This window comes from Salmo salar, chromosome 12 (genome assembly GCF_965601325.2).
Source record: "Salmo salar chromosome 12, fSalSal1, whole genome shotgun sequence".
Classification (NCBI taxonomy): Eukaryota; Metazoa; Chordata; class Actinopteri; order Salmoniformes; family Salmonidae; genus Salmo; species Salmo salar.
This window is the reverse complement of record NC_138302.1, coordinates 88,223,579-88,236,742: the sequence shown is the minus strand read 5'-3', so window position 1 is coordinate 88,236,742 and position 13,164 is coordinate 88,223,579. Positions and strand designations below refer to the sequence as shown.

The window sequence follows — 13,164 nt, the reverse complement described above, 5'->3', positions numbered from 1 at the left end:
ACCATCTTCATTATTATCATCTGAAAAGGCTTTGCTAAAGAAAAAAATTGAGTATTGTGGTGTCACACAACAGACTGCTATTAAGTAGCACTGGTGGTAGAAACAATCTGGCGATGAATATAATGAGATCCAGAGAGAATAGACATTCATTTTTTTCCATTGTGCGAAACTGAAAGGATGTGTGGAATGGCAGCTATGCAGGCGATGCTACTGGCTGGTGTGTGTGACAGGGCAGGGATTGGCAGCAGCACCAACAGCCTGGATGGTGCTGGTGATGTGTGCTCAGTCTTGCCCAGTGTCCGGCCAGGGCTCTGCTCATCAGGCTGAGTGGCTGTGGCCCTGCCTGCACCCTCTCTCTCAGTCTAACACACAGCAGCAGCAGCAGGACATGAAGGCCGCTCTGCTTTCTGAGTCCAGAGACAAGTCTAGGTCTGACTGACCTCCAGATCTGAGCTCAAATAGTACTTGTGCTTGATTGAGCTTGCCTGGCACAATGGAACCAACGGAATAATCACAAAAGTGAAAACCCGGCAAATCTGTCAAACCAGGCAGGCTTAATCATCCGCTCAGTGTTTGAAAGAAAACATACCATTTGAACCCAGATCTGGCTGCTGCCCCATGTTACTGTTATATAGGCAGTCTGAGTACAGCCACTGACTAGTGCTGAGCAATTAACCAACTTTTTTTTTTTGGTGGGGTGGGTGGGGGGGGGGTATTAAACAACTAATTGACAAACGTTAGTTCAATTACTTGAATTCCATAGTAGCTAATTACCACGTTTCGACAACTATGCAGCATATTTAAGCAGCTACTAGCTAGCAAGCTAGCCTAGCTAAATAGGATGACTCAAAGAGAGTCCAGTATGGGGAGTACAGAGAACGTTACATGTATGTTTGGCTGGCTGGCTGCCTGCTACTGCCTGAGAAGAGATGAGATGGCTTTAAATAATGAAAAATAATAACACCATCAAATAAAAAGCAAGTAATACACACAACTGAAATATTATTTCATAGTAATGTCCTCTTTTTCTATTGATGTCTACCCAATGTGGAACTGACAAAGAGAGTGTTTTCAATGTTTTGGCAATTCAATGTTCATTTTGGAATTTCCACTAAAATAATTAGTCATTATTTCATAATGCATTTAATGTTGAAAAAGATAAGCAAAACTGAAATCCGTCATGTTATTTTTTATACGCAAACTTGTCCTGACACTAATCCTGACACACAGCACTCTCCCTCTGTAGTGAGTCATTGTGGGCTCTCACTCTGCCAGAAAATGACACAAAAATGTTGTGCTTTAATAACAGTCAGATGAGAGAGTGTTGGATCCAGTGTAGTAGTGAATGTTTGGTGGGGGAAGGGATGAAAGAGAAGCTAATTAGTCGACTGTTGCCTTCCACCACTCAGTGTGGGCTGGGCTCCAGTGTTCATTAGCGTGAAGGAGGAAATCAATGAGCAGCTAAGACTGAGGGCTTAGGCACGTCTCGAAATCAGCACTACAATGCTAATCAAACAGCGCGCTGCAGAAATATAAATGTTACATGTAATGAAGTCTTAAACCACCAATCTATTTTTAGTCCCCTCATCCAGTGTGATGATTTCCAGACCTCACTGCTCTGTGGTTTACACAGACCCCAGAGTCAAGACGCCCACTCCAGCACGCCACACAGTCACAGACCAAAACCCAGTCATCATGTCTCTCACACACACAAAGTCATCCAGTCCCACAAAGACAAGCATGCTCACACAGGTAGGAGCTCCTGCCACAGTAAATCCTGATCCGTGTTTGGTGCTAGCAACTAGCAGGAGTTAGTGTGTGTTCTATTCTTAGCAGTAAATTAAGTAAAAAGCCAGGTGTCTTTTACATAAGACTCTAATCTGGAGCATGAGACTTGGATTATGAAATCAAAGCGAGATTCACCCAGATGTCTTTAACAATGCCTGCCAGTGTTCAGCAGAATCCCTGCTCACAGGATTTAAGAGGGAGAAAGAGAAGCAAAGCACAGGGCCAGACGTTTCCTCAGTAAACACACACTTCTTCCTACAATCCCCCTTCCTTTATCACGCTCTAATGCCAGACTTCTGTCTCATTCACAACCATTACAAACAGCTACCTCAGAATAGACCAGAGAAAAATGTTTTAAAACGTGTGTGTGTGTGTGTGTGAGAGAGAGAGAGAGAATGAAAGGCAGGGGAGACTTGAAGGCACGTCTAACAGACAGTGTTGGGATTCTCACTGGTTCTGTAGTCCTGACACAGCCTCCCATTGGCCTCTCAGAGAAGGCAGGAACATGAGAGATAGAGAGGGAAAATAGAGAGCGAGAAAGAGGGAGAGAAAGAGGGAATTCCTGTGGTTTGGCACAGTGCACCAAAAGAGGCGTGGCCAGTTGTATGTTTACAGTGTAACACAGTGAGAAACAAGCTCTCTCAGGAGTAGGGCTCAGATCCGCTGCTGCTTCTCCACTATGCTTTATCATAGCAACAGTTACAATCAGGAGAACAAAAGACACTCATAACGTCACACAAACACAGCCCCGCTGTATCCTTGCCTGAAGCAGGGATGTTCAGAATTTTTGGGGTTTTGTTTTCCATTATTCTTATGTGTGAAATCAAACTTATCTATGGAGGATGTCCGTGTTAAATGACCAACTGAGGTTTGAAACCTCAATTTTCCCAGCAAATCGATGACAAGTGATTATTTGTTGAGATGAGAGTAGGAAAGACAAGTGTGTGTGTGTGTGTGTGTTTCCAGGGGCACCACCTAGCCCGTCTCACACGCCAAAGACAGTCCTCCTTCCGAAAGGGCAGACACACACCACTCCCCCTTACTGCACACACACGCAGTCAGATACGCGGTTCTATTCTCGTGAGGCCCTAAAATGTATTTCCTTTCAAAATCCTATTTACCCTAAGCCCAAAACCTAAACCCCAAAATAGCCTTTGTTGTCGTCGGGATTGCGGAAATGTCCCAACGATGGAGAATTTTCCTCATTTTACTATCCTTGTGGGGACTTCAGGTCCCCACGAGGGTAGAAGAGCAAGACCACACACACCCTCCTCTTCTCACACATCCCACCCTCAAGTACTCTACCCCAAAGCACCCCCCTCCCACCGTTTATATAAAACACAGTATTTTTTTACGCCCGCTGCAGTAAATGAATGAGCGACTCTTGTAGGCTTTTTAAAAGTACTCCAGAGAGCTGCCCCCACTGGGCCCAGAGGAGAGGGCTTAAGGTTAAAAAGCCTATTTCAATTTCAGAGTGAACAGCGTATTCAACGCCAACAGCTTGCAGTCCCTGTGGCTTCTCCCGCTCTTTCTCTGCAGTGAGGGTTATACGGCAACAGACATCCACACACACAGTAATGTCTTGCCAGGCTACCCAGACTCCTCCAGCCAAACGCTACGGCACGCCTGTGGACGTTAGTTTCTTCTCCACAACGAATCTGGATCTGAGTACTTGCCTGACCCCTCACCAAATGTGAACACATTCGGAGACGTCTGATTGGTCAAGAAGACGCAAGGATAAAGCGGCGGTTTGACTTTGATACTCTGATTTGTTAGAGACGATCAAATGGATTACTTTGTTTAGTACAACACCCCTCGTCACCACAAACGACTTCAATGATGACTTTAGTGTGAGTCGTCAGGCTAGGCAACCCAACCACATCTCATGGACAGACCAGAAAAGGACTGGGCATCTTCCATGAACTTTCAGGTGTGTGTAGAGTAGTGTTGTCACGACACCAGAATTTTGATTTCCATACCAATACCAGGGTTATCATCACGATACTCAATACCATACTCAACATCAATATCATATTGAACACAATGAGTAATCCCCTGTTGTTGTGGTGCTGTGTGTGTGTGTGTGTGTGTGTGTGTGTGTGGTGTGTGTATATATATCCCGGTTGAGTGCTGCTCTCAGTGAGGAACAAGCTGTGTGTGTGTGTGTGTGTGTGTGTGTGTGTGTGTGTGTGTGTGTGTGTGTGTGTGTCGGTTGAGTGCTACTCTCAGTGAGGAACAAGCAGTGGGTGGGCAGAGGGAGGAAGGAGGGGTCAGGGTGGTGCAGTGTGTGCAGGTGCATGCTGGGTAGGTACCTTGTTAGTCACAGTGTTGATTGCCAGAGTTGGAGAGGCACTTCCAGAGATCATACAGTCCATTCCCAAAGACTCCGACTCCAGGCTGTACGGTGTAGAAGCCTGGGGGAGGGAGGGAGGCAAAAGTATTACTTTTAGCTAATTATCAAATATAGGACCACTAAAATACTCACTCTTAACTCATTCTAAGAATAATACATAACCTCAAGCCATGAGTACGAAGGTATAGGTTTTAACACTCATATGTTGCCGTGTTTGTTGGGAAGCTAGTTTTCCTTCCAGGCAAGAGGTAGGAATGCAGATCTCTAGTATGTAAAATACACCAGGACCATTTATAAATTACAAAAGAAGCAACACCTTTATTTAGGTCACATTTGAAATATTTCCTGAGGAGATGAAGAGAAGAGCCCCCATTGCTCTCTGCGAGTCGCGGGCGCTCCGCTGGGGGAGATAACTCCACCACGCCTGTCTGCCAAAACTGCTTACTGTAAGAGGATTGGCTGGCAACAATACCAATTTTAATTCATGATAAACATAAATGAGATTTCACAAAGTCACCATTTTCTAAATGTCTGAGACTTAATGGAATGCCTTGTAGGCCAACAGCCACATGTGTAGTAAGGGAGGATGGTGTGCATGTGTCATACTAACAACATACATGCACAAACCTGAGGCTGGCGGAACAGTGTGTGAATTCTGCGCATTTGTTTTGCTTTAGAATGACACACCAATGACTATATTTAAAGTCATTTACACACAAACACACAGGTGTAGGTACTGTATAGAATAGGATGTGCACCTCTCCCTCCTCATCTTAGAACCACAGACATACACGTGGCTGGTTAACTGAGTGAGAGGCTCTTTGTGTCCGTCTCTGTATGGCTTGTATCGGGCCAGACTGCCGCCTGCAGCAGCCAGGAAGAGATGGATGGATGCCTCAGAGCCAGGTCAATCTGGGCAGTTTACTAAACCAGTGAGGCTGTGCGTTACACTGGACACGACTCATACATAATTAAAGACAAAAGCTCCCGCTCAGAAAGAACAGCCAGTGCACATTAATTGATGTTTGTAAAAAAAAAAAATAATAAAAAAATGACTGCAGAATGCAATGTATGTAAGTAACAGCAGCCTGGGGCATAGTTTATTAATGAGGAGCCTGCTACAAGACAAGACAGACTCATCCAGAGGCAGTTACATAAAGGGAGGAAAAACTCCTACTGCGTGTGTGTGTGCGCGTGCGTGCGTGCGTGTGTGTGTACACGCGTGTGAGTGAGACAGTATACAGGAGAGAGAGGCAGAGACAAAGAGGTCTATCAGAGAGAGATTGAACATGGGGAAAAAAATAGCTGTATGTGAAGATTGTGTATGATCTGGTTACCTAATTCTCCACATGAGTCCTCTCATCATTACCGGTGATGGCATGGTTTAAGAGAGGGTATCTACATGTGTAAAACACAAAGATTCAGGGGAGGATGTGGCGTGTCTGGAGGACTCACCCGCTCTCCGGACCGCGGCCTCTTTTTTGGCCGTGTGGGCAGGGCGTCCTCCTTTGGGTTGGTATCGATGGCCCAGTAGGAGCCCTGTGGAGAGAGGAGGGACCACAGTAAAGACCACAGAACGGCCTGATACCACAGGGACGTTACCGTTGGACATGAGGGATTCATATCTCCAGACAAAGGGTAAAGGAATCGGAGGCTTTTCTTTGGGACTGACACAATAGGGCTTTAACAAATGCTATTAAATCACAATGCAAGAGTAAATAGTGGTGTGTGATAAGAGTGTGTGTGTGACTTTGTTTTATATTGGAGGGAGCTGTGTTGTGGTGAGACTTCTCCTCGTCTGTGATGCTCCGTAGTTCTAGACAGTGGCTGGTGAAATGCTAAGCTCCTCCTGAAGCAGTACTTCCTCAGCCTCAGGTAGTGTAGGTAGCCAACAGTAGCTGGTCTGGGAGCTGGAGCAACATGTGGGCTTTCTGCCCAGGTCTGAGCCCGGCTAATCAAGGAGAGAATAGACCTGCTGGCTCTGGGGCTGCAGCTCCACACTCCAGCTGCATTATTTAGCTCCGCATTCAGCCCCATTTCATTTATATTTCAATGGTGTTCCACCCCGAAGCCACATGCAACACATGATTATATTTTATATTAATCCTGATAAGATCTCAATTGTTAAGGGAAAGTGAGATCAGGACTTTTAAAATTCTTCCTAAGCAGAGAGAATCATTTCAATATATTTTTGGGAAATTGTCATTCTGGACAACAGAAGAGGAGAGGTACGGCTTCAACAACCTGTGTCTAACGTAATCCATACAATAAGGTGTACCATACCCCAGTCACAGTACTACCGCCATCTAAACCACCATCCTGGCTTTTATTCCTGGCTTTTATTTTGAAACACTGCAACAACAATACAATGTTGAGCAAATATGTTTTATATTTTCAAAGCTTGGGGTCGATTAGCATTTCCCTCAGAGGGAGAATAATTCACAGTGCAACCAACCAGAGACAGACATCTCATAATAATGTCTGAAGTAAATCCCATTATACTCTCAGCTCTGTAGCCCAATTCCATTGTTGGTATATTTGGTGGTGTTGTCTTCAGTGTAAAAGGCTGAGAGTAACAGACAGAGAAACGTCTAAGGACGTCTGAAGGTGAGCTGCCTGAGCTCCGTGTTATGACCATAGCATCTGTTTTACTGCTAAATATATGATTTAGGGGTTAACTGATTCAATTCGAGCTCCTGGTAGACTCAAAATCACTGTCCCGGTAGAGAGCCGGGCTGGGTGGCATTTCTTTTAATTAAGCAAAAAATCTAAGCACAAACCCTTGGGAAGGGAGTTTCTGCATTTCTCCACAAACCCCCCCATGAGACTCGATGGGGGGAAAAACAAACCCATTTAAAGAGTTCTTAAATTATTCATGAATACACTGCATCATAGCGAAGCCTGGCAAGGCAAGTGTGTGTGTCCATATTGTAAGCTACAACTGTTATGAAACTAAGCTCCAACTATTCAGTCTCTAAACAAAGGCCATGATGACCGTGTGATGATTTCACCAGAAGCACTGTTTAACTGCTATACCTGCTATCAAAAAGGAAGCTGACTTTCCCTCCCTACAGTACGCATGTCAACATCACGTTCTCTGGTTTCCCCATCTCAGTCTAGATTAGATACAGGACATGGAATATGCAGTACACTTAGCGTTCCCTACCAGTTAAAGGCCAGTGCAGTTAAAAACGTGATTGTTCTGTGTACCAGTCATAAGTAGTACCATTCAAAAGTTTGGACACCTACTCATTCAAGGGTTTTTCTTTATTTGCACTATTTTCTAAAACGGTAGAATAATAGAAGACATCAAAACTATTAAATAACACATATGGAATCAGTAACCAAAAAAGGGGTTAAAAAAAATCATAACATATGTTATATTTGAGATTCTTCAAAGTAGCCTTGACAGCTATACACATTCTTAGCATTCTCTCAACCAACTTCATGAGGTAGTCCCCTGGAATGCATTTCAATTAACAAGTGTGCCTTGTTAAAAGTAAATTTGTGGAATTTTTCCTTCTTAATGCGTTTGTGCCAATTAGTTGTGTTGTGACAAGGTAAGGAAAGGGAGATACCAAGTCAGTTGTACAACTGAATGCACTCAACTGAAAAGTGTCTTCTGCATTTAACCCAACCCCTCAATCAGAAAGGTGCGGGGGACTGCCATAATTCTTTTTTTCTTTCCGAGATGGCAGCACAGTAGGACGTGTATATCTGTATTTGTCTTATCCCATGTAAATAGCCGGTCTTTTTCGTATATCTTAATCTCTCTTTCTATCTACGAAATAAATATACTTCCTGCAAACCGCCTCAACAAATACGGTATAGAGCTGCTATTTTTATTTCTTATAACTGGAACTTCCATCAGGAGCTAGCCAGATAACTAGCTACTAGTCTTTGTTAGCCACGGCTAGCGGTCCTCGCCTTTTTCCCCCCCGGCATTAGCCAGCCTTAGCTCGGACAACACCTGCCAGTCTGCACAGTGCGATATCAACCCAGAGCATATCGGACTGCTTCTATCTACCATGATCACCGGATTCCTGCCGCTCTGGATTATCGCAGCGAGCTAGCTGCAAACGAGTAGCTACTGTTAGCTAACGCCTCTGTCCCGAAGAAAGCACCAGCTAGCCTTGAGCTAGCCTCAAGCAAGACCCATATACCAGCTAATTCTAGGGCTACAATACCACCTATGCCAATTGGCCAGGACCCTTTATTGTTGAAACGGAGCCCCACCGATCCATCACGACTGGACTGCTGACGTAATCGCCCGATGTGGTCTCAACAGGGTATACTGTTACGATGTCACCGAAAAACCATCTACTAGCCCCGGCCCGCAAGCTTTTCTGAATGCTGTGTCCCCTGCACGCCTAGCGTAGTAGTGACTACCGAACAGCACCCTGACTCACCTATTGCTGCTCTTTTGACCCTATGATCACTCGGCTACACAGCTGATGCCCCCTGTTTCAATAACACAGTACGTAATTTTGTTTACCTGTCGGCCCCAGCCTCGAACTCAGGTCCTGTATGTACCTAACTGACCCGCTCTGCCCATTCATCGCCATTTACCCGTTGTCTCTCCTGATCAACACCTGTGATTGCTTTATGCCTCTCTCTAATGTCAATACGCCTTGTCTACTGCTGTCTTGGCTAGTTTATATTGGTTTTATTTCACAGTAGGTCCCCCAGTCCTGCTCAAAATGCCTTAGATAGCTCTTTGGTCCCACCCCACACACAGCGACCTCACCTAGGTTAACTGATGCCTCCAGAGACGAAACCTCTCTCATCACCCAACGCTTAGGTTTACCTCCACTGTACTCACATCCAACCATACCCTTGTCTGTACATTATGCCTTGAACTTATTCTACCATGCCCAGAAATCTGCGCCTTTAATTCTCTGTTCCGAACGCACTAGACGACCAGTTCTTATAGCCTTTAGCCGTACCCTTATCCTACTCCTCCTTTGGTGATGTCGAGGTTAACCCAGGCCCTGTAGCCCCCACTACTACACCTATTCCCCAGGCGCTATCACTTGTTGACTTCTGTAACGGTAAAAGCCTTGGTCTCATGCATGTTAACATCAGAAGCCTCCTCCCTATGTTTGTTTTATTCACTGCTTTAGCACGCTCTGCCAACCCTGATGTCCTAGCCGTGTCTGAATCCTGGTTTAGGAAGGCCACCAAAAATTCAGAAATTTCCATCCAACTACAACATTTTCTGCCAAGACAGAACTGCCAAAGGGGGTGGAGTTGCAATCTACTGCAGAGATAGCCTGCAGAGTTCTGTCATATTATCCAGGTCTGTGCCCAAACAGTTCGAGCTTCTACTTTTAAAAATCCACCTTTCCAGAAAAAAAGTCTCTCACTGTTCCCACTTGTTTAAGACATCCCTTAGATCCCAGCTGTGCCCTGGACACCATATGTGAATTAATCACCCCCCATTTATCTTCACAGTTTTTGCTGTTAGGTGACCTAAACTGGGATATGCTTAACACCCCGGCCATCCTACAACCTAAGCTAGATGCCCTCAACCTCACAAATGATCATGGAACTTACCAGGTACAACCCTAAACACGGGCACCCTCATAGATATCATCCTGACCAACCTGCCCTCCAAATACACCTTTGCTGTCTTCAACCAAGATCTCAGCAATCACTGCCTCATTGCCTGCATCCGTAATTGGTCGCAGTCAAACAACCACCCCTCATCACTGTCAAACGCTCCCTAAAACACTTCAGCGAGCAGGCCTTTCTAATTGACCTGGCCCGGGTATCCTGGAAGGATATTGACCTCATTCCGTCAGTAGAGGATGCCTGGTTATTCTTTAAAAGTGCTTTCCTCACCATCTTAAATAAGCATGCCCCATTCAAAAAATGTAGAACTAAGTACAGATATAGCCCTTGGTTCACTCCAGACCGGACTGCCCGTGACCAGCACAAAAACATCCTGTGGAATACTGCATTAGCATCGAATAGCCCCCGCGATATGCAACATTTCAGGGAAGTTAGGAACCAATATACACAGGCGAGCCTTTGCTTTCCTAACAGAAATTTGCTTCCTGTAGCATAAACTCCAAAAAGTTCTGGGACACAAGTCCATGGAGAATAAGAGCACCTCCTCCCAGCTGCCCACTGCACTGAGTCTAGGACACAGTCACCACCAATAAATCTACGATAATCGAGAATTTCAATAAGCAATTTTCTACGGCTGGCCATGCTTTCCACCTGGCTACCCCTACCCCGGTCAACAGCTCTGCATCCCCCACAGCAACTTACCCAAGCCTCCCCCAGTTCTCCTTCAACCAAATCCAGATAGCTGATGTTCTAAAAGAGCTGCAAAATCTGGACCCCAACAAATCAGCTGGGCTAGACAATCTGGACCCTCTCTAAAATTATCCACCGCAATTGTTGCAACACCTATTACTAGCCTGTTCAACCTCTCTTTTGTATCGTCTGAGATCCCCAAAGATTGGAAAGCTGCCGCGGTCATTCCCCTCTTCAAAGGGCGAGACACCCTAGACCCAAACTGTTACAGACCTATATCCATCCTGCCCTGCCTTTCTAAAGTCTTCAAACACCAAGTTAACAAACAGATCACTGACCATTTCGAACCCCACCGTAACTTTTCCGTTATGCAAAATGGTTTCCGAGCAGGTCACGGGTGCACCTCAGCCTGGCCAAGGCTTTCGACTCTGTCAATCACCACATTCTTATCGGCAGACTCAACAGCCTTGGTTTCTCAAATGACTGCCTCACCTGGTTCACCAACTACTTCTCAGAGTTCAGTGTGTCAAATCGGAGGGCCTGTTGTCCGGACCTCCGGCAGTCTATGGGTGTGCCACAGGGTTCAATTCTCAGGCAGACACTTTTCTCTGTATACAACAATGATGTCGTTCTTGCTGCTGTTGATTCTCTGATCCACCTCTACGCAGACGACACCATTCTGTAAACTTCTGGCCCTTTGGACACAAACCTCCAGACGAGATTTATGCCATACAACTCTCCTTCCATGACCTCCAACTGCTCATAAATGCAAGTAAAACTAAATGCATGCTCTTCAACCGATCGCTGCCCGCACCTGCCCGCCCGACTAGCATCACTACTCTGGACGGTTCTGACTTAGAATATGTGGACAACTACAAATACCTAGGTGTCTGGTTAGACTGTAAACTCTCCTTCCAGACTCACATCAAGCATCTCCAATCCTAAATTAAATCGAGAATCAGCTTCCTATTTTGCAACAAAACATCCTTCACTCATGCTGCCAAACATACCCTCGTAAAACTGACTATCCTACCGATCCTTGACTTCAGCGATGTCATTTACAAAATAGCCTCCAACACTCTACTCAGCAAATTGGATGTAGTCTATCACAGTGCCATCCATTTTCTCACCAAAGCCCCATATGTTACCCACCTCTGCGATCTGTATGCTCTCCTTGGCTGGCCCTCGCTTCATATTCGTCGCCTAACCCACTGGCTCCAGGTCATCTAAGTCTTTGCTAGGTAAAGCCCCGTCTTATCTCAGCTCACTGGTCACCATAGCAGCACGTGCTCCAGCAGGTATATTTCACTGGTCACCCCCAAAGCCAACTCCTCCTTTGGCCGCCTTTCCTTCCAGTTCGCTGATGCCAATGGCTGGAACAAATTGCAAAAATCACTGAAGCCTTATATCTCCCTCACTAACTTCAAGCATCAGCTGTCAGAGCAGTTTACAGATCATTGCACCTGTACATAGCCCATCTGTAAATAGCCCACCCAACTACCTCATCCCCATGTTATTCTTTTTCCCCCCTCCTTTGCACCCCAGTATCTCTACTTGCACATTCATCTTCTGTTCATCTATCACTCCAGTGTTTAATTGTGAAATTGTAATTATTTCGCCACTATGGCCTATTTATTGCCTTACCTCCCTAATCTTACTTCATTTGCACACACTGTGTATAGACTTTTCTACTGTGTTATTGACTGTACGTTTGTTTATTCCATGTGTTGTTTGTGTTGCACTGCTTTGCTTTATCTTGGCCAGGTCGTAGTTGTAATTGAGAACTTGTTCTCAACTGGCCTACCTGGTTAAATAACTAAAAATCGACATCCACGTCTTTAGCGCCTGGGGAACAGAGGGTTAACTGCCTTGCTCAGGGGCAGAACAGCAGATTTGTATCTTGTCAGCTCGGGGATTTGATCCAGCAACCTTTCGGTTTCAGGGGGGGTATTTCAGAAGACGGTATTTTACCAAATAGGGCTAAATCCAGATTATGGCAAGAACAGCTCAAATAAGCAAAGAGAAATGACAGTCCATCATTACTTTAAGACATGAAAGTCAGTCAATCCAGAAAATGTCAAGAACTTTGGAAGTTTCTTCAAGTGCAGTCCCAAAAACCATCAAGCGCTATGATGAAACTGGCTATCATGAGGACCGCCAAAGGACAGGAAAATCCATAGTTACCTCTGCTGCAGAGGATAAGTTCATTAGAGTTAACAGCCTCAGAAATCAGCAATTAACTGCTCCTCAGATTGCAACCCAAACAAATGCTTCACAGAGTTCAAGTAACAGACATCTCACCAACTGTTCAGAGGAGACTGCATGAATCAGGCCTTCATGGTCGAATTGCTGCAAAGAAACCACTACTAAAGGACACCAATAATAAGAAGAGATTTGCTTGGGCCAAGAAACATAACCAATGGTCATTGGGCCAGTGGAAATCTGTCCTTTGATCTGATGAGTTCAAATTTGAGATTTTTGATTGTGAGACGGATTGTGAACGGATGACCTCTGCATGGTGGTTCTCACCGTGAAGCGGTGGGCGGCAGGTAGCCTAGTGGTTAGAGCATTGGACTTGTAACTGAAAGGTTGCAAGATCAAATCCCCGAGATGACAAGGTAAAAATATGTCGTTCTGCCCCTGAACAAGGCAATTCACCCACTGTTCCTAGGACATCATTGAAAATAAGAATTCGTTCTTAAAACTTCTTAAGGCTAGGGGGAGGTATTCTGAAGTTCGGATGACTGATGTGCCCAAAG

At 45.2% G+C, this 13,164-nt stretch overlaps 1 protein-coding gene across 1 annotated transcript in view; it reads right to left on the bottom strand.

The window, feature by feature from the left end:
- The window catches only part of LOC106565962 (forkhead box protein J3), a 164,104-nt gene that overhangs the window by 10,428 nt on the left and 140,512 nt on the right, over positions 1 to 13,164 (bottom strand). Inside the window, exons 4-5 of the mRNA XM_014133654.3 lie at positions 5,597 to 5,680; positions 4,101 to 4,202 (exon numbers count right to left, since the gene is read on the bottom strand). Of these exons, the coding sequence (XP_013989129.1) occupies positions 4,101 to 4,202; positions 5,597 to 5,680 (186 nt within the window). The remainder of the gene's footprint in view (positions 1 to 4,100; positions 4,203 to 5,596; positions 5,681 to 13,164) is intronic.